This window comes from Moschus berezovskii, chromosome 24 (assembly GCF_049115385.1).
Source record: "Moschus berezovskii isolate FMDL1 chromosome 24, NW_MosBer_1.0, whole genome shotgun sequence".
Taxonomy (NCBI): domain Eukaryota; kingdom Metazoa; phylum Chordata; class Mammalia; order Artiodactyla; family Moschidae; genus Moschus; species Moschus berezovskii.
In genome coordinates, this window is record NC_142483.1 from 26,713,330 (window position 1) to 26,729,101 (window position 15,772).

At 36.9% G+C, this 15,772-nt stretch overlaps 1 protein-coding gene across 1 annotated transcript in view; it reads right to left on the bottom strand.

The window, feature by feature from the left end:
* Nucleotides 1-15,772, bottom strand: part of SUCLG2 (succinate-CoA ligase GDP-forming subunit beta) — a 294,314-nt gene that overhangs the window by 105,749 nt on the left and 172,793 nt on the right. Inside the window, exon 9 of the mRNA XM_055414285.2 lies at nt 15,545-15,687. Within this exon, the coding sequence (XP_055270260.2) occupies nt 15,545-15,687 (143 nt within the window). The remainder of the gene's footprint in view (nt 1-15,544; nt 15,688-15,772) is intronic.

Consider the following 15,772-nt stretch of genomic DNA (forward strand, 5'->3'; position numbering starts at 1 on the left):
TTTTATAATAAAATTTTTTAAAAAAAGAAAAAATTTAAGAGGCTAAAAAGTTAAAATACACGGGGGTGTAGAGTGCATGGGGAAAGAACTAAATAGAAGTGTTAACAATTGTGGGCCCAGGGCCAGCATACGGCACAAGAGAATGCTGGGACAAGCTCTCAAGTCTGGTAAGAATTTTAAAGGTATGGTATATTAAGCAGACCTGCTGAGTTATCAGTGTCATACAATGAAATCTATCAAAGGGGGAAAAAATGATTTGGCCCATAGCTAGGAAAGGGAGAGCAGCTCAAAGAAGTAAAGAAAAGCTGCAGAATCATAATAGTCATTATTCTCAAATTTAGGCAAATGTGAAAATCACCAGAAAGACTTGTTAAAACACAGTACTGGGCCCCACCCCAGAGTTTTTGATACAACAGGCTTGAATGGGACCAAGAATTTACATTCCTAAAAAGGTTCTAGGTGACACTACTTCTGCTGGGTCAACCACTTTGAGAATCACTGAGTTACAGAAAACAGGCTATCTAGGAATGAGGTCCTAAGGCCGAGGGAGTCTCCATCATGAAGGTTTGCTCCTGAATCTTACTCAGACTTTTACCAGGTGGTAGGGCACCTCTTCAGCCACATTGTTTTCATTCATGATCCCAGAGACAGATGGCCTTTTCCATGAGTTTAAGGAGGAAAGTTGATTAGACTGAGGGGCCTCTGCTAGGATATCACTTCTGAAAGCATTCTGCTTTCAAGGATGCAGTAAACCAAATGGCCTATTTCTAGTTAAGGATACCCCATGGGCAGGAGTGGTGAACATAGGATCCAAGTAGAGACACAGAGCATCAGAGGAGGCACTGAATTTGATGGCATTCCCAAGATCACAGGGAATAGGAGAAGAATCCTTAAACGAACAAGAAAAAGAATCATGAGAAAACATGATGGGCAAAGAATAATATGACAATACGATTCTCAAAGCCTACAATAAAGTTTACTTTGGCATCAAGATGTAGCAGGTGCAATCAAATTCACTTATGATACTGGTTTTATGCACATATTATCTATCTTTACTAACAGAGTAGTGGTTTTCACATAAAACATGGTGAAGGATTTTTTTTTTATGATGATGAGGCTCTAGTTTCTGTCCAGTTATCCTTCCTAAGATATTATGCATTGTTTGATAAACTGATACACCTTTCAATAGGTAGTGTTTTAATGTTGTACTTGGAGATAAAAAATGGAATGACTGAATCTTTCAGTAAAACATCTCTTCATGTTTCTTGGCTTTTGTATTTTTTACCTTTGCTTCTTTAACTCTCCTCTTTTGAGTATCAAACATCTCTTCTTTGGAACTTGCTTAACACTGTGACCATTTGGATTAGCTATCTGGAAATTCATCTTTATGAAGAAGCTCCATTTATAAAGTAAAACAACTAATCACAGACTACAAAACACAGAAAAATATCTGAAATCATCTAAATACAGTATGAGTTGGACATTTCCATGCCAAACTGCTACCCAAGTGCCAATACTCTTGGACCACACTGACATGGTGAAGATTCTAAGTCACTTAAGTCTCCTTCTCAGAAAAATGTACTGCTTGGGATTAACGAGCAAGTGAATCTAGAAGGTCATGGGTTAAAGCTCCAAATGGATTTTCTGTTCACTGTTTATGATCTTAAGGCCTCTGAGCAGACACCTAAATGTGTGCTCAAAAAATATTCTACTGGAGCTCTAATTGAGAAAAAAAGGAAATGTGTCCAGAATGCTCACATATAACGACTAATGAAAGAACTCACAGATAAGCTGGAAGAAAAATAAATAACTAGGATTTGTGCCAGCTGTCCATTGGGAATGCTAACTAATACATGTGTTCGAAGTGCTCTGTTTCATAAGACCTCAAAGGTGGTAAAAAGAGCATCCCAGGAGAGGGTCCTAGACATGAAGATAAAATATCAATCGATGTTCACTGCTGCTAAGTCACTTCAGTCATGTACGACTCTGTGCGACCCCATAGACGGCAGCCCACCAGCTTCCCCGTCCCTGGGATTCTCCAGGCAAGAACACAAAGGACCTCTAATTGCAAGAGAGTTGCCACCCAAATTATTAAAGTTGCAGCATAAACTATTCAAGTGAACAAAATCTTGTTTTAGATCCATAATAAGCAAGAAATGTTGATTAGAACACTTTGGCAAAGTAGTAGTGAACAAAGACAAAGGAAAGGAGGGCAACTCCAATGGATGTAGATGCAGAAGAGCCTCCCTCATTAGCGACAAATACATCACAAACCTAGACCACAACTCATGTAACAGCTGCAGCATTTTGTTCGCCAAGGTAAATTTATCTAGAGGCTTTCTTGGACAAACCTATCAATCTATTAAAAAAAACAAAACAAAACTCCTGGCATTTTCAGGGCTCCCTTTCAATTTTATTTTTCAAATTAGTTGAATATCATCACATAATATATAAGGTATTTTCTCTATATTATGAATTTATTCATTCATTGAGCTATGAATTCACTCATTTATCTATTTATAACCTCTAAAATGGCAGCTCCGAGAGAGTAAGACTCTATTTCAATCACTGCTTTATCTTTAGTGCCCAGAGGAATGCCTGGCATACAGACACAATATATTCCTTTTTTCTGTTTTAACCTGAAATAATTTTGCTGAAATGTGAATTGCTTTTGGTGGGACACTTGCTTTAAACCACAGTATATCTCCATCTGGATTATCAGAGTACAAAATCGCTTCTCTCCTCCACCCCCAATGTAGACACGGTATATTCCTGTTTGGCTGACATGTCTGAACAGTCCAGCTTAGTCATTCTGTGGTCTCAGGAACAAGTCTTGACTTCAGAAGGGATCTTTGAAAACCTGCTTCCAACAGGCTGGGGATATCTCCCTCTTCAATAAAGTCATTCTTACTGTTGGATGAGCCTTTGCCAACCTCATGGTTGACATTCTGACTTGTACTTGTAGCTGAGTTCCTGCCTTAGCTATGGGCCTGGTAGGCTAGTCTCCCTACAACCAAGCTTCTATTTACAAGCTACCGTGCATGAATGGCATCTGATCCCTGCACTATGGCCTATGAACTGTGGAAATGGATACCTGTTAATAGAACACCCTAAATACTACTTAGGAATTGCCTCCCTATGTTTGTACTCTTGTTGTTTCCTACTAACATGCTGCTTTCAGGTAAGATCTGCTACCCACCCTCACAATCCTCCCTGGAAAAACAACTATTCTCCTGCATCTGGCTGCTGGATAAAGCCTCATCCCACCCTCTGAAATGAGGTCCTTCCTTCCATCATTTACTTGACCTTGTAGGACAAAGTCTAGTTCTAGATGACGGTCCTTATCAGGTAGCCCTTTCTGATTAAAGTCTCACCAAACACATGACATTAGCATCCAGTTTAGGAAACGAATTGTTTCAGAAAGACAATTCGATTCATTATGATCTTTTTTAGACTGAGAACATTTGGCTAGATGATGCATATGGAAACAAATATGAATTGTTGATATGAACTTGCTCTGAAAATACATTTTTGGAGAACTTACTATGTTCTATACATAAGATGGGTGGTTAGAAATAATGAAAATATATTAATAGCTGAACAAAGCTATGGACTGAAAAAATTCAAGGAAAGACTGTATTTTTGGCTATTTATAAAGAATATGGAGCAAATGGAAAGTTTACTGAAAAATCAGTAAGAAATCGGAGGGAGGAAAAAGAATGTTTCAAGGTAATTTTATGAGATATGAGAGAAATGAATGAATAAAGGAGATTATTGAGTGGTGAGAACTATAAATGTAAATATCATATAGAATAGGGAAATTGGGACAAATTATCACCTAGGTGGCCTCTGATGAAGGTGATAAAGATTAAAAAAACCCACCTATTTTAGAAGTTTGCCTGAGGTGTCTTATTCCTTTACAGAGAATGCAAATAGAACCGACTCGATGGACATGAGTTTGAGTGAACTCTGGGAGTTGGTGATGGACAGGGAGGCCTGGCGTGTTGTGATTCATGGGGTCGCAAAGAGTTGGACACGACTGAGCAGCTGAACTGAATATGTCAGAACTATACTAGACAGGGAGTATATGAGTGTTTGTGAATAAATATCATTTAATCTTCCCAGCAAAAAAAAAAAAAGAAATCAATGGATTTTCATGAAGTTCTTCAGCAAAATAATTCATTAGGGAATCCTGACCACCCCCCCCCCCACAAAAAAAAGCATAAAAAAATAAAAGGTGAGTTTATTTTCCTACTTCTAGCAAGTCTCATTCTTAACTCCTTTTCATCTTATTAAACTGTATATAACATGAAGATATCAGGAAGCTAAAAAGACTCATTGTAAGGTGCAGTGTAACGAATTCACCTACCAATGCAGGAGACAGGAGACACAAGAAATGTGGGTTCGAATCCTGGGTCAGAAAAACCCCTTGGAGTACGAAATGGCAACCCATTCCAGTATTGTCTGGAAAAATCCCTCAACAGAGGAGCCTAGCAGGCTACAGTTCATGGGGTCACAAAGAGTCAGACATGATGAGCACACATGCAAGCAGATCAGGAAAATATTGAACTGAGTATACAGGAAGGGGCATTAGGCCACCTCTAGGAATTTTAGGTTATTTCAAGTCCAGGCAATTCAGAATGACTGTATCATATATTAATGAACAATTCACCATTAATTAGGAGATAATTAAACTCAAATTAGCAGTGCATGAAAGTAGTAATTGCAGAGAACACTGAACAGGTATATCCACTGTGGCTTTGGATTATACTAATTCTCTTTTTTGATGTTACAAAAATTTGTTTTGTACCATAAAGCTTTTTATGCTTGTTACTATCGCATTTACAATGATATTTTTCTCTGACTTACCAAATATGCTTTATAAAGTCCATATAGTTTCTGAAAAAGATTTTAAATAGAATGCTTCTTTAAATTATCTTTAAAGTAAAAAGAAGCTTTAATAAGTTGATTATTAATATTGCTAGTAAAATTCATGGGCAGAGAGACCAACTAATAACATGAGAATATGTCTATCATGTAATATTGGACTATCATGTAATAAAAAAGTCATTAAAAGGAAGAACATTCTAGTTATAACCTTATAAAGAAGATAGGCATAGATAATGCTGGAAGAAAATTTAACAAACTGTAACAGCAGTTCTATTATAGAAATAAAGTTAGGGGCATTTTTTTTTTTTTAATTTTATACTTTGAGTAGGAAAGGTAAATTTATAAAAGTGAAAAATGATCAATTTTGTAAATGTAAAGAAAACTTTAAAAAAGCATAAAGTGAAGGGATTTAAATAGGTAAGAAAATCACCTTAACTGAAACATGAAAACTAAATTAAAATGTTCTCAAGGTTTATTCACTTAATCCATATATAAAGCTGCTATGTCTCAAAAGTCATTTATGACACATTTCAAAGTTTCTCATAATCAAAATACTTCCCTTAGGAAACATATAAATGCAAATTATGAAAAGTTTTTGTTTTTTATTTTACTTTATAGTTCAGTTCAGTTCAGTTCAGTCGCTCAGTCGTGTCCGACTCTCCGCGACCCCATGAATCACAGCACGCCAGGCCTCCCTGTCCATCACCAACTCCCAGAGTTCACTCAAACTCATGTCCACAGAGTCGGTGATGCCATCCAGCCATCTCATTCTCCGTCGTCCCCTTCTCCTCCCGCCCCCAACCTTTCCCAGCATCAGAGTCTTTTCCAGTGAGTCAACTCGTCGGAGTTCCTAAATGTCCTTTCTTAGAAAAGATAAAATGGAGGTTCTCTAGCAAATAATTCTGAAGAGCTGTCCTAATTATTTAAAACTTTATAAAGGCAATTCACATTATTCAGAGCAATATGGTCTGTAAGTTGCAATGAACACTGAATTAGTGAATACTGAACCATTGCTCTTAGGAGAAATAAAGGGTTAGATTCCTGAGAGCCTTTGGTCACATTTTTGTCAACCTATCAATATATAACCTTGTCTTTTGTGTAATTGTGGCCAACAACATTGTAAATCATGGCTCAAGAAACCTTATCTAAGATGTATTTTCTCTATAAGGCAGGTCACACTAGACAGTACTTTAGCACTACATGTGGGTCCATTTTAAACAGCAAAATCACACACCAAAAAGGATAAAAACATGAAAAATGGGGCACTAAATACATTATGAAAATGACACTTGTTTACTGTAGGAGCACTGAAAGAAGAAAGGAAAATGCTACCTTGTTTGACATTCACTGGGAACAGTGTACCACATAACTAAAATTTTTCAAATTCTGTGTACTTTTGCAAATAACTGTGAAAGCACTGAGTATTGATTATAGGATCACAAATAAAGTTTAGCACATATGCAAATTTGCAAATATTGAACCTGCAAATAGTGGGATCAACTGTACTAAGAATCCTGGTTGAAAAAAATGCATATTAGGTTACAATGAAATTTCTTCAATACTTTGAAAAACATTCCTTGAAAATAAGAATCTTACTAAGAATTAGAGAACTATGCCATTTTAATCACAACATTCATCTTGTGTTAAGTCACATTTGGAGGGGTTATGAGTATCATGCTTCCACTTACAACTATACCTTAATATGGTGATTAATGAAGCAACAAATTTAAAAAGTCTTACTAAAAGTTTTATGAAAAACTAAGTAAATAATAGCCAAAAAAAAACATGCATTAAGTGGTCTCACTTCATATTATTTCAGGAGGACATACATATAATGAAATAATAAAAATTTATATAGACCAATTCAAAGACATGAGACAGCATGGAAAAAAAGTGTGGCAAGATATATAAAAGACCCCATTCCTTTTATTTCCAAAACCACACAGGTGCCTGTATTTAAAATGTGAAAAAGAGTGACATCACAATGGAAAATTGGGCAAAATATATTAATAGGCAGATCATAACAAAAGTGATAAAAATGCTCAATAAAAGAAAAATAATTTAAAATGTTACTTCTCACGACAATAAAGAGTCACAATAACAATGGCCAGGATTTAAGAAAACTTATTTGATGAAAACCCTCTATGTTCCTTCAACTAATACTAAGATGATTTGGCATTGAGTGTGAAAAACTTAACCTCTGCATTCATCTTTACCCTCAAACTTCTATAAGTTCATCTTATGTAAATAAATCTGACCTGTTTCTAAAGTTATGAATATAAGCGGGTTCACAGCAGCATTATATTAAGTTGGAAACACCCTGAATACCAAACAGAGGACTGTTTAACTAAACATATATCTATACAAGTGTACACTGTTTAGCCACTGAAAATGTTGTTGAGTACTGTACTAAGACAGGCAAAAGGCACATAAAAAGTGAAAAAAGACTATATAATAGTTATATTTTTGAAAATAGTTTTGTCAAAAACGCTGTATTATTTATCAAGACATTTACATATACAAAATTTAGTGTATTTCTGTACTTTTCTGTTTTATGTTTCCCTAATTCAATAATTAGGGGAAAAGGCACACTACTTAGAAATCCACTCCAAGTCAAGCCGATTTCTTCAGGAAGCCCATGTGGACATGCTACTCATTTAGGAAGCAGACAATGAGACAGGAACTCCTAATTCTCTGGTTGGGGGCATGGCATGGCAGGAAGAAGAAAGAGGATTCAGTGTCTTCAATCTCCTGAGCCCACTGGGGCTCATCCCACCAGACTACAGTTCACTTCTGCAGAGCAGAGGAACCAGAGGTATTCACAGTTCAAAGGTTTTTAACCCTGTTCTCCAGAATAATTTTACTCAGTTCAGTCTTCACATCCAGTGATTTCCTCTACCAGGCAATTTGGACTCTAAATGTGACAGTTACTCAGTAGTGTCTTGACTCTCTGCGACCCCATGGATTGTAACCTATCAGGCTCCTCTGTCTCTAGAACTTTTCAGGCAAGAATATTGCAGTGGGTAGCCATTCTCTTCTCCAGGGGATCTGCCTGACCCAGGGATCAAACCCAGGTATTCTGTACTGCAGATGGATTCTTTACTGTCTGAGCCAACAGGGTAGCTCTTGGATTCTAAAACAATACCTCAAAAATGACAGCAGTAAAACCTTCAGATGCCTTGATCACTCAACCATCCTAAAATTATTCTTAAGATTCAGAGATGCCTGACATTAATCTCAGCCCTTATTTGTTCAACTTGTTAGGATATACACTATTTTCTATATTTTCTAATTGCTAAGGTTAACTACTTCCTTTCTCAATGCAATAAAATTAAGAATAAAAGAATGCCTAATATTTAATAAAGTAGATATTATTTCCAACGTATATGATATTACAACTTGATTAGTGGTCTATTTCTCTTTAACAGTCTACAAAGGCCTCTCCATATAGGATTCAGAATGAATTGTTGATGATGCTGAGATTATTCATAAAATTTACTAAAATATCCCAAAATCTGTTAAAGTCTTTAAATCGCTTACAATGAAACAAAGTCAGGTACATTAAAATCTGAATATTGAGAAGTGGAGCAAAGAGTAAAAATCTTATTTTTTAATTTATTTCTGAGAGTATGTCAGCAAGGACCATGAAAATAGATTTAGAATGTTACATTATAGATGCTTTGAAAATGTGGTAGCTATCAGACACACTGATCATGTGTGAGATTCAGAAACAACTGCCTTTTCCAGGACTTGGCTCTTACTGGGAAGTATTGGCAGGTAAGTTGGGCATGGAGAGCAAGACAGTCTTGGAAATTTGGGTCAAATGCCCATCAGGAAAAGAAAAGCGAATGTCAGCATTTATGAATTCAAAAAGTAGGAAAATCCCTGAGAGGAGAAATGAGCACGGGGAGGACGGTTTTCCATGCTCCAGTGTACGCACAGTGGTTACGTGAAACAAGGGGCAAAACCAAATGACAGGTTGTCGATCTAGAAGCACAAAACCATTTTTACTCTCTTCAGACTAGGCTATCAGGGAGGTGATCACCATAAAGAATGGCTGCTTCTCAACTCTATATGAAAGTAAAATTAGTTTTCAAATTGGCCTGTAAGAATAGAAATGCACAGTAATCATTTCAAAAAATAATGCTCATATTTAAAAAGTACTGGACCTTACATCTAATTAATTCACAAAAGAAATATTCCCTTGCAGATAAGGCATTTCAGCAAATACATGTTGTATATGATAAAATGAGTTTTATTTCATGCCTCTGATATAAGCATGTAATTAAGGGAAAAAGAGGATTTTGTGTTTTGCTTTTAAATAAACTCTAATTGTATGATAATTAACAATATATGAGTTATTTAGTATGTCATTAATTCCAAAATATACTTATTACAACTCATGCCATTTGCATAATCCCCTTATCAAAAATACAGCACGCAGTTTTACATCCTCGGCCTCAAATTCTAACAACTTTTCAAGTACTTACCACAGAGTTAAACCAGCTGGCCTCTCCTCAAATAAACCAAATTGTATTTTGTGGTTCTCCCAAAATATGAATTTAATCCTCCCTTTATTAAACTGTGTTTCTTTGGCTGTCTGGAGGGAGAATCACTACACACTACTGAAACTGCTTACACATATCATCAATTTCAAAACAACCCAGGCAGTAACACTGGTATCAATGAACTGCTTCAGACAGCTCCCATTTGTGCAGACAACCATTTATTCCCCACTGTTTCAACAGTTCTAAATCTAAGCCTTTAAATGATAATCAAAATGAACACTCAAGAAAAAAACATACAAACTAAAGTTTTCATCATGTTTTAGAAAGGTTTGTCAAGTACTTTACATGTATCTTAAATGATAATAAAACAATGCACTGGGGTATTAATTTCATGTCTACTTTATTCATGAGGTGACAGAAGTTGAAAGAGTATATTCACATTACTAATAAACACATGTGAACCATGAACTCCCAGATGTTCAAGCAGGTTTTAGAAAAGGCAGAGGAACCAAAGATCAAATTGCCAACATCCTCTGGATCAAGGAGAAAGCAAGAGAGTTCCAGAAAAACATCTATTTCTGCTTCATTGACTATGCCAAAGCCTTTGACTGTGTGGATCACAATAAACTGTGGAAAATTCTGAAAGAGATGGGAATACCAGACCACCTGACCTGCCTCTTGAGAAACCTGTATGCAGGTCAGGAAGCAACAGTCAGAACTGGACATGGAACAACCGACTGGTTCCAAATAGGAAAAGGAGTGCATCAAGGCTGTATATTGTCACCTTGCTTATTTAACTTATATGCAGAATACATCATGAGGAACACTGGGCTGGAAGAAGCACAAGCTGGAATCAAGATTGCTGGGAGAAATATCAATAACCTCAGATATGCAGATGACACTACCCTTATGGCAGAAAGTGAAGAGGAACTCAAAAGCCTCTTGATGAAAGTGAAAGAGGAGAGTGAAAAGGTTGGCTTGAAGCTCAACATTCAGAAAACAAAGATCATGGCATCTGGTCCCATCACTTCATGGGAAATAGATGGAAAAACAGTGGAAACAGTGTCAGACTTTATTTTTGGGGGCTCCAAAATCACTGCAGATGGTGATTGCAGCCATGAAATTAAAAGACGCTTGCTCCTTGGAAGGAAAGTTATGACCAACCTTGATAGTATATTAAAAAGCAGAGACATTACTTTGCCAACCAAGGTCCGTCTAGTCAAGGCAATGGTTTTTCCCGTGGTCATGTATGGATGTGAGAGTTGGACTGTGAAGAAAGCTGATCGCCAAAGAATTGATGCTCTTGAACTTTGGTGTTGGAGAAGACTCTTGGGAGTCCCTTGTACCGCAAGGAGATCCAACCAGTCCATTCTAAGGGAGATTGATCCTGGGTGTTCATTGGAAGGACTGATGCTAAAGCTGAAACTCCAATACTTTGGCCACCTCATGCGACGAGTTGACTCACTGGAAAAGACTCTGATGCTGGGAAGGGTTGGGGGTGGGAGGAGAAGGGGATGACGGAGAATGAGATGGCTGGATGGCATCACCGACTCTGTGGACATGAGTTTGAGTGAACTCCGGGAGTTGGTGATGGACAGGGAGGCCTAGCGTGCTGTGATTCATGGGGTCGCGGAGAGTCGGACACGACTGAGCGACTGAACTGAACTGAACTGAACTGAATAAACACATGAAAAGGTGTTCATCCTGATTAGTTATGAGGGAACGGCTTTAAACCACAATAAATACTACCACATGCCTACCAGAATAACAAAATTGTTCGTGAGGGTGTGGAAAAACTGGACTTCCCACACATGCCTATCAGAATGTAAACTGGCCTGTTTAGAAAACTGGTAGTACCATTCAAACTGAGTATATGCATACCCTGTTGCCTACAAACTCTACATCCAAGCATATACACCACAAAAATACGCTCCAAATGGCATGTATGATGATGTTCATAGCATCATTATTCATAGTAGTAAAAAATGAGACTCACACAAATGTCTATCAATAGAAGATGACATAAAAAAGCTCTTGTCAAGTTATACAACAGAATACTATACAGCAATAAGGGTAAGTGAACGGCTGCTACATAAAATATGATTGAATCTGAGATAAAAAGTCAAATGAAATATGACAAATACAAAAGTATATACACTGTATGATTCCATTTGTATTATGCTCAAAACCAGGCAACTTTGATAGTAGAAGTTAGGAGAGCATTAGCTTTGGGAAGAAAGCAGGGTTGAGGGAGATAGTAAGGAGGCATAAAGCACTGCTGGGACGGTGATGTCCTAGTGCATTCAAACTGCTGTGACAAACTACCATAGACTGAGTGGTTTAAAAAGCATTCATTTCTCCCAATTCTGGAAGCTGGCAAGTCCAAGATCAAGTCACCAGCACATTCAGTGGCCGCTAATTAGTACACAGGTGGCCATTTTCCAGCAATATCCTCACACCGTGAACGGGGTAAGAGAGTTCTCTGGGAATCTCTTTCATAAGGGCACTAATCCCACTATCATGATCTAATTACAGCCCAAAGTCCTCACCTCCTCACACCATCACACTGAGGGGTAGGATTTCAACATATAAATTATAAGAAAACATACTCAGTCCATAACACTGGGAATTTCCTATATCCTGATGTGGTCAGAGGATCCACAAATATGTTCACTTTTTCATAATTCATTCAACTATCTACTTATAATTTGTACAGTGTTCTTTATGAAAGCTATATTTTAATAAAAGTTCATTAAAATTTTTAGACAGTACTGTCACGTGAAATCATTGCCCTTTAAATGGGAAATATATGTGTCTCAATTCATACAATGAAGTAACTCTCTGAGGTAATAAGTACTACTACTATCTCCATTTTATAAAATAGGAAACCAAGACACATAAAAGTTACATGACATGCCCAAGGTGCCACAGTCAACACATGTTAAAGACAGAATTGGAACCCAGGCTGCTTGGCACCTGAGCCCCACTAAGAATCTCTTCCAAGTATTTTGTGCTTATATAGCACATTTCCTTCCTAAAAGGCTTTGAAAATTGGACTCTATATTGGACCTAAACCAGGAAGCACAGTCAAATAAGAGAACAGACCTCACAAGTCATAAGCCACTGCTTTTCAAAATCAGGCCTCCAGAGGGCAATAGACTGGCTTAACTTTGGACAACAGAGCAGAGGTTACTGTTGAGATTCATATCAACCATCTCTTCCTTTAATTCATTTACACAACATGTTCTACATACTCCACATGATGTTGTACTCATTTTCTATACCTTTGGAATTCTAAGTTCAAAATCAAAAACAAAAGTCAAAAGCATGACTCAGGAAAATAAAAATAAAAACATAATGCTAACATTCTTGATAGTACTTCTCCTTTAAATGTGCTCAAATTCTTTATAGACTGGCACAGAATCCTACTTTTACTTTCTAAAACAATTTTATTCCCTATGATTTTAAGAACACCTGTGTTTAGAATCTTATAAGTTAAAATGATGAGGATGAGATCGTATCTGTTCCACCACCAGCAGAACAAACTCTATTACCTTTCTCTCATCTCAAGCCCAGCTGGAAAATAACAGAATTATAAAATATTTAATGATACTTTTCATAGAAATCCAGTTTAGAAAGTGCGCTATCTTGGAAAAATTCTTAAACAGTTTTGCAGAGGAACTTCATTTTACAAATACTACAAACAAATAAGGGACACATTAGTTATAAAGGTACTTGTGTTAGGTCCCAATGAAAATCAGCATTTGAACTAATAGTCAAGTGAAATAAATGTTAAGTCTCAGCTCCATGGCAGATATTATGAGTGGAAATACATGTCAATGCATAATATTTTTCTTGAATGAGCATGTTTATTACTTGATCAATAGAATTAGCTTGTACATATAACAAACAAGCAGTTGCTACTATCACTTGATTTAAGTTTAACAACAATGAGCCTTCTGTTATTTTTAGTTTCAGTGTATTCAACTGACTAATCCTTATATCTAACAAGAAAATCAATACCTTTGAAATAATTAGCTTTGGGCTCTGGGGAATCTCTAGTTCTGAGCAACTGGATGGGGTTCTACTTGAAATAATCACTGCCAGAATTACAACCAGTTTCCTTGCAAGATCCAATCAATTCATCTATACTATTTTTTAGCCTCTGTTCCCTGAAATCTGTGAAACAACGCCAGGATTGAAAATACCCATTACATTTCTATGCTTTTTAAACTGACTTTGAAATTTCAAGATTTGGAAAATGTACTGTGAGATGAGCCAAGCATTCATTTTCCTGATATAGCATGAGAAAAATAAAATAACTCCCACATACCTTTATCTACCCAAGATGACAACCAATCTCAACAAAGTTTAAATACTCCCAGCACTTGAAAATAGAAGAGTCAACATTTTTGAAGAGATTGTTTAAAAAAAAAAAAAAAAAAAAAAACAGGCTTTCCAAGTGATTTTTCATTCCCTTCCTGTACTTTAATAAAATTAAAATTCAGGATCAGCCACTAAGAAAAGATACTCCAAAGAAAATGCAATATGATTGTCCTGGTAGATCTAATCCTTCCTGGCTCTCTTTAACGCTTAGTACTGAATTTCAGTCAACACTAAATGTGCAGTACTTTATTACAGTTGCTTGTCCTCTGGGTATTTTGTGGTTCAAGCAGTTGAAAGAGCTGTGTATTTTGTACATGGTATTTACAGATTTCAATTGCTTTGAAAATCCCTGGGATAAAAATGATTCTTCCCTTAGAAAGGAGTAGAAAAGAGGGATAAATGAATTCTTAAATGATTAGGGAGCCTCTGATAATGTCCCTACTTAACCAATGAAAACAAGGTGCTTCTGTTAACAGAAAAATCACCTGTGGACAATTCATGGCTGAGTGACTTTGGACTTCAGTCACTTTGCTATTTCTGAACAGCAGTGCAGAAATGAAGATAAGTTGCTGATAATGTTTAACCATTTTATGTGTGTGTGTGTTATTATAAGAAAAAGATTTTAAAATATGTAAGGTTACCAACTAAGTCATAATGAAAACAGACAAGCATACCACTAACCTAAGACAAAATGTATACACAGGAGGCCCAAAATGCCAGTCTACTTATGAATGGGAAGTTTCCATATTAATTTCAGACAACATTTGAACACATATTTGAAAAATATTAGTCTTTCTATATAATGCTGCTGCTGCTGCTAAGTCGCGTCAGTCATGTCCGACTCTGTGTGACCCCATAGACGGAAGCCCACCAGGCTCCCCCGTCCCTGGGATTCTCCAGGCAAGAACACTGGAGTGGGTTGCCATTTCCTTCTCCAATGCATGAAGGTGAAAAGTGAAAGTGAAGTGGCTCAGTCGTGTCCGACTCTGAGCAACCTCATGGACTATAGCCTACCAGGCTCCTCCGTCCATGGGATTCTCCAGGCACGAGTACTGATATCTACTTAAATCTTATCATAGACAACTGAATATCTACAATGGATGCAAATCATACTGGTCTTTAAACTGATTAAGTATTTACCAAATACCTACTACGCACCTAGCATGACAGCTACATTCTAGCTAAGAAGAAAAGATGCCCAAGGAATAACATTATATGCACTTAGAGCATATGTTACAAGCTATAACACATGCAATCATTAAAGATGAAAATTAAAAAGCATATAAAAGGATGTGAGGTCATCATTTTCCAGTAATACATAATATTATAACCCTGTAATTTTCTTCCGTCTTAATCTTATAATACCTCAGCACCTTTGAGGAAGGAATCTGAGACTCAGTCCTCTCTAATTCACATAAGCATAGAACTAATCACTTCATTGTTAAGTACACACAAAAAATATTTCATGCCAACCAATATTTCTTTATTTGCATGACACTGTTTAAAAAAATTTCCTTCGACCTCTCAGAATGTTATAAGCACCGGCCCTGAAGTAAGATCCTAGGGGTTCTTATAAGCCTTTTACCCAGATGATTTAAGCCATCATGAATTCCAGTGTGATATAAGGCAGTATTTGCACCTGGGGCTGGAAAGTGTTATACATGTGCTGGCTTATTAATCCTCAGCAGTAGGAACAAGGCAGATCGTTACGGTGAGAAATCATTACACCAGGCAACCTCTCCTACAAAGAGGGAAGTTACCTTAGGATCGGCTGTGAGTAGTTTGAACGCTTGATATACTTGAGATTCCTTCACACCACCACCAAGATCCAAAAAGTTGGCTGGCTTCCCACCATTCAGGAAAATGATGTCACAGGTAGCCATGGCGAGCCCAGCACCGTTAACTGTGAAAAGCAAATGGCACACAAGGCAAGATAAATATGGCAACAGCAAAGGGTGCACAAACTTTGGCCCTCCTCCATATTACTA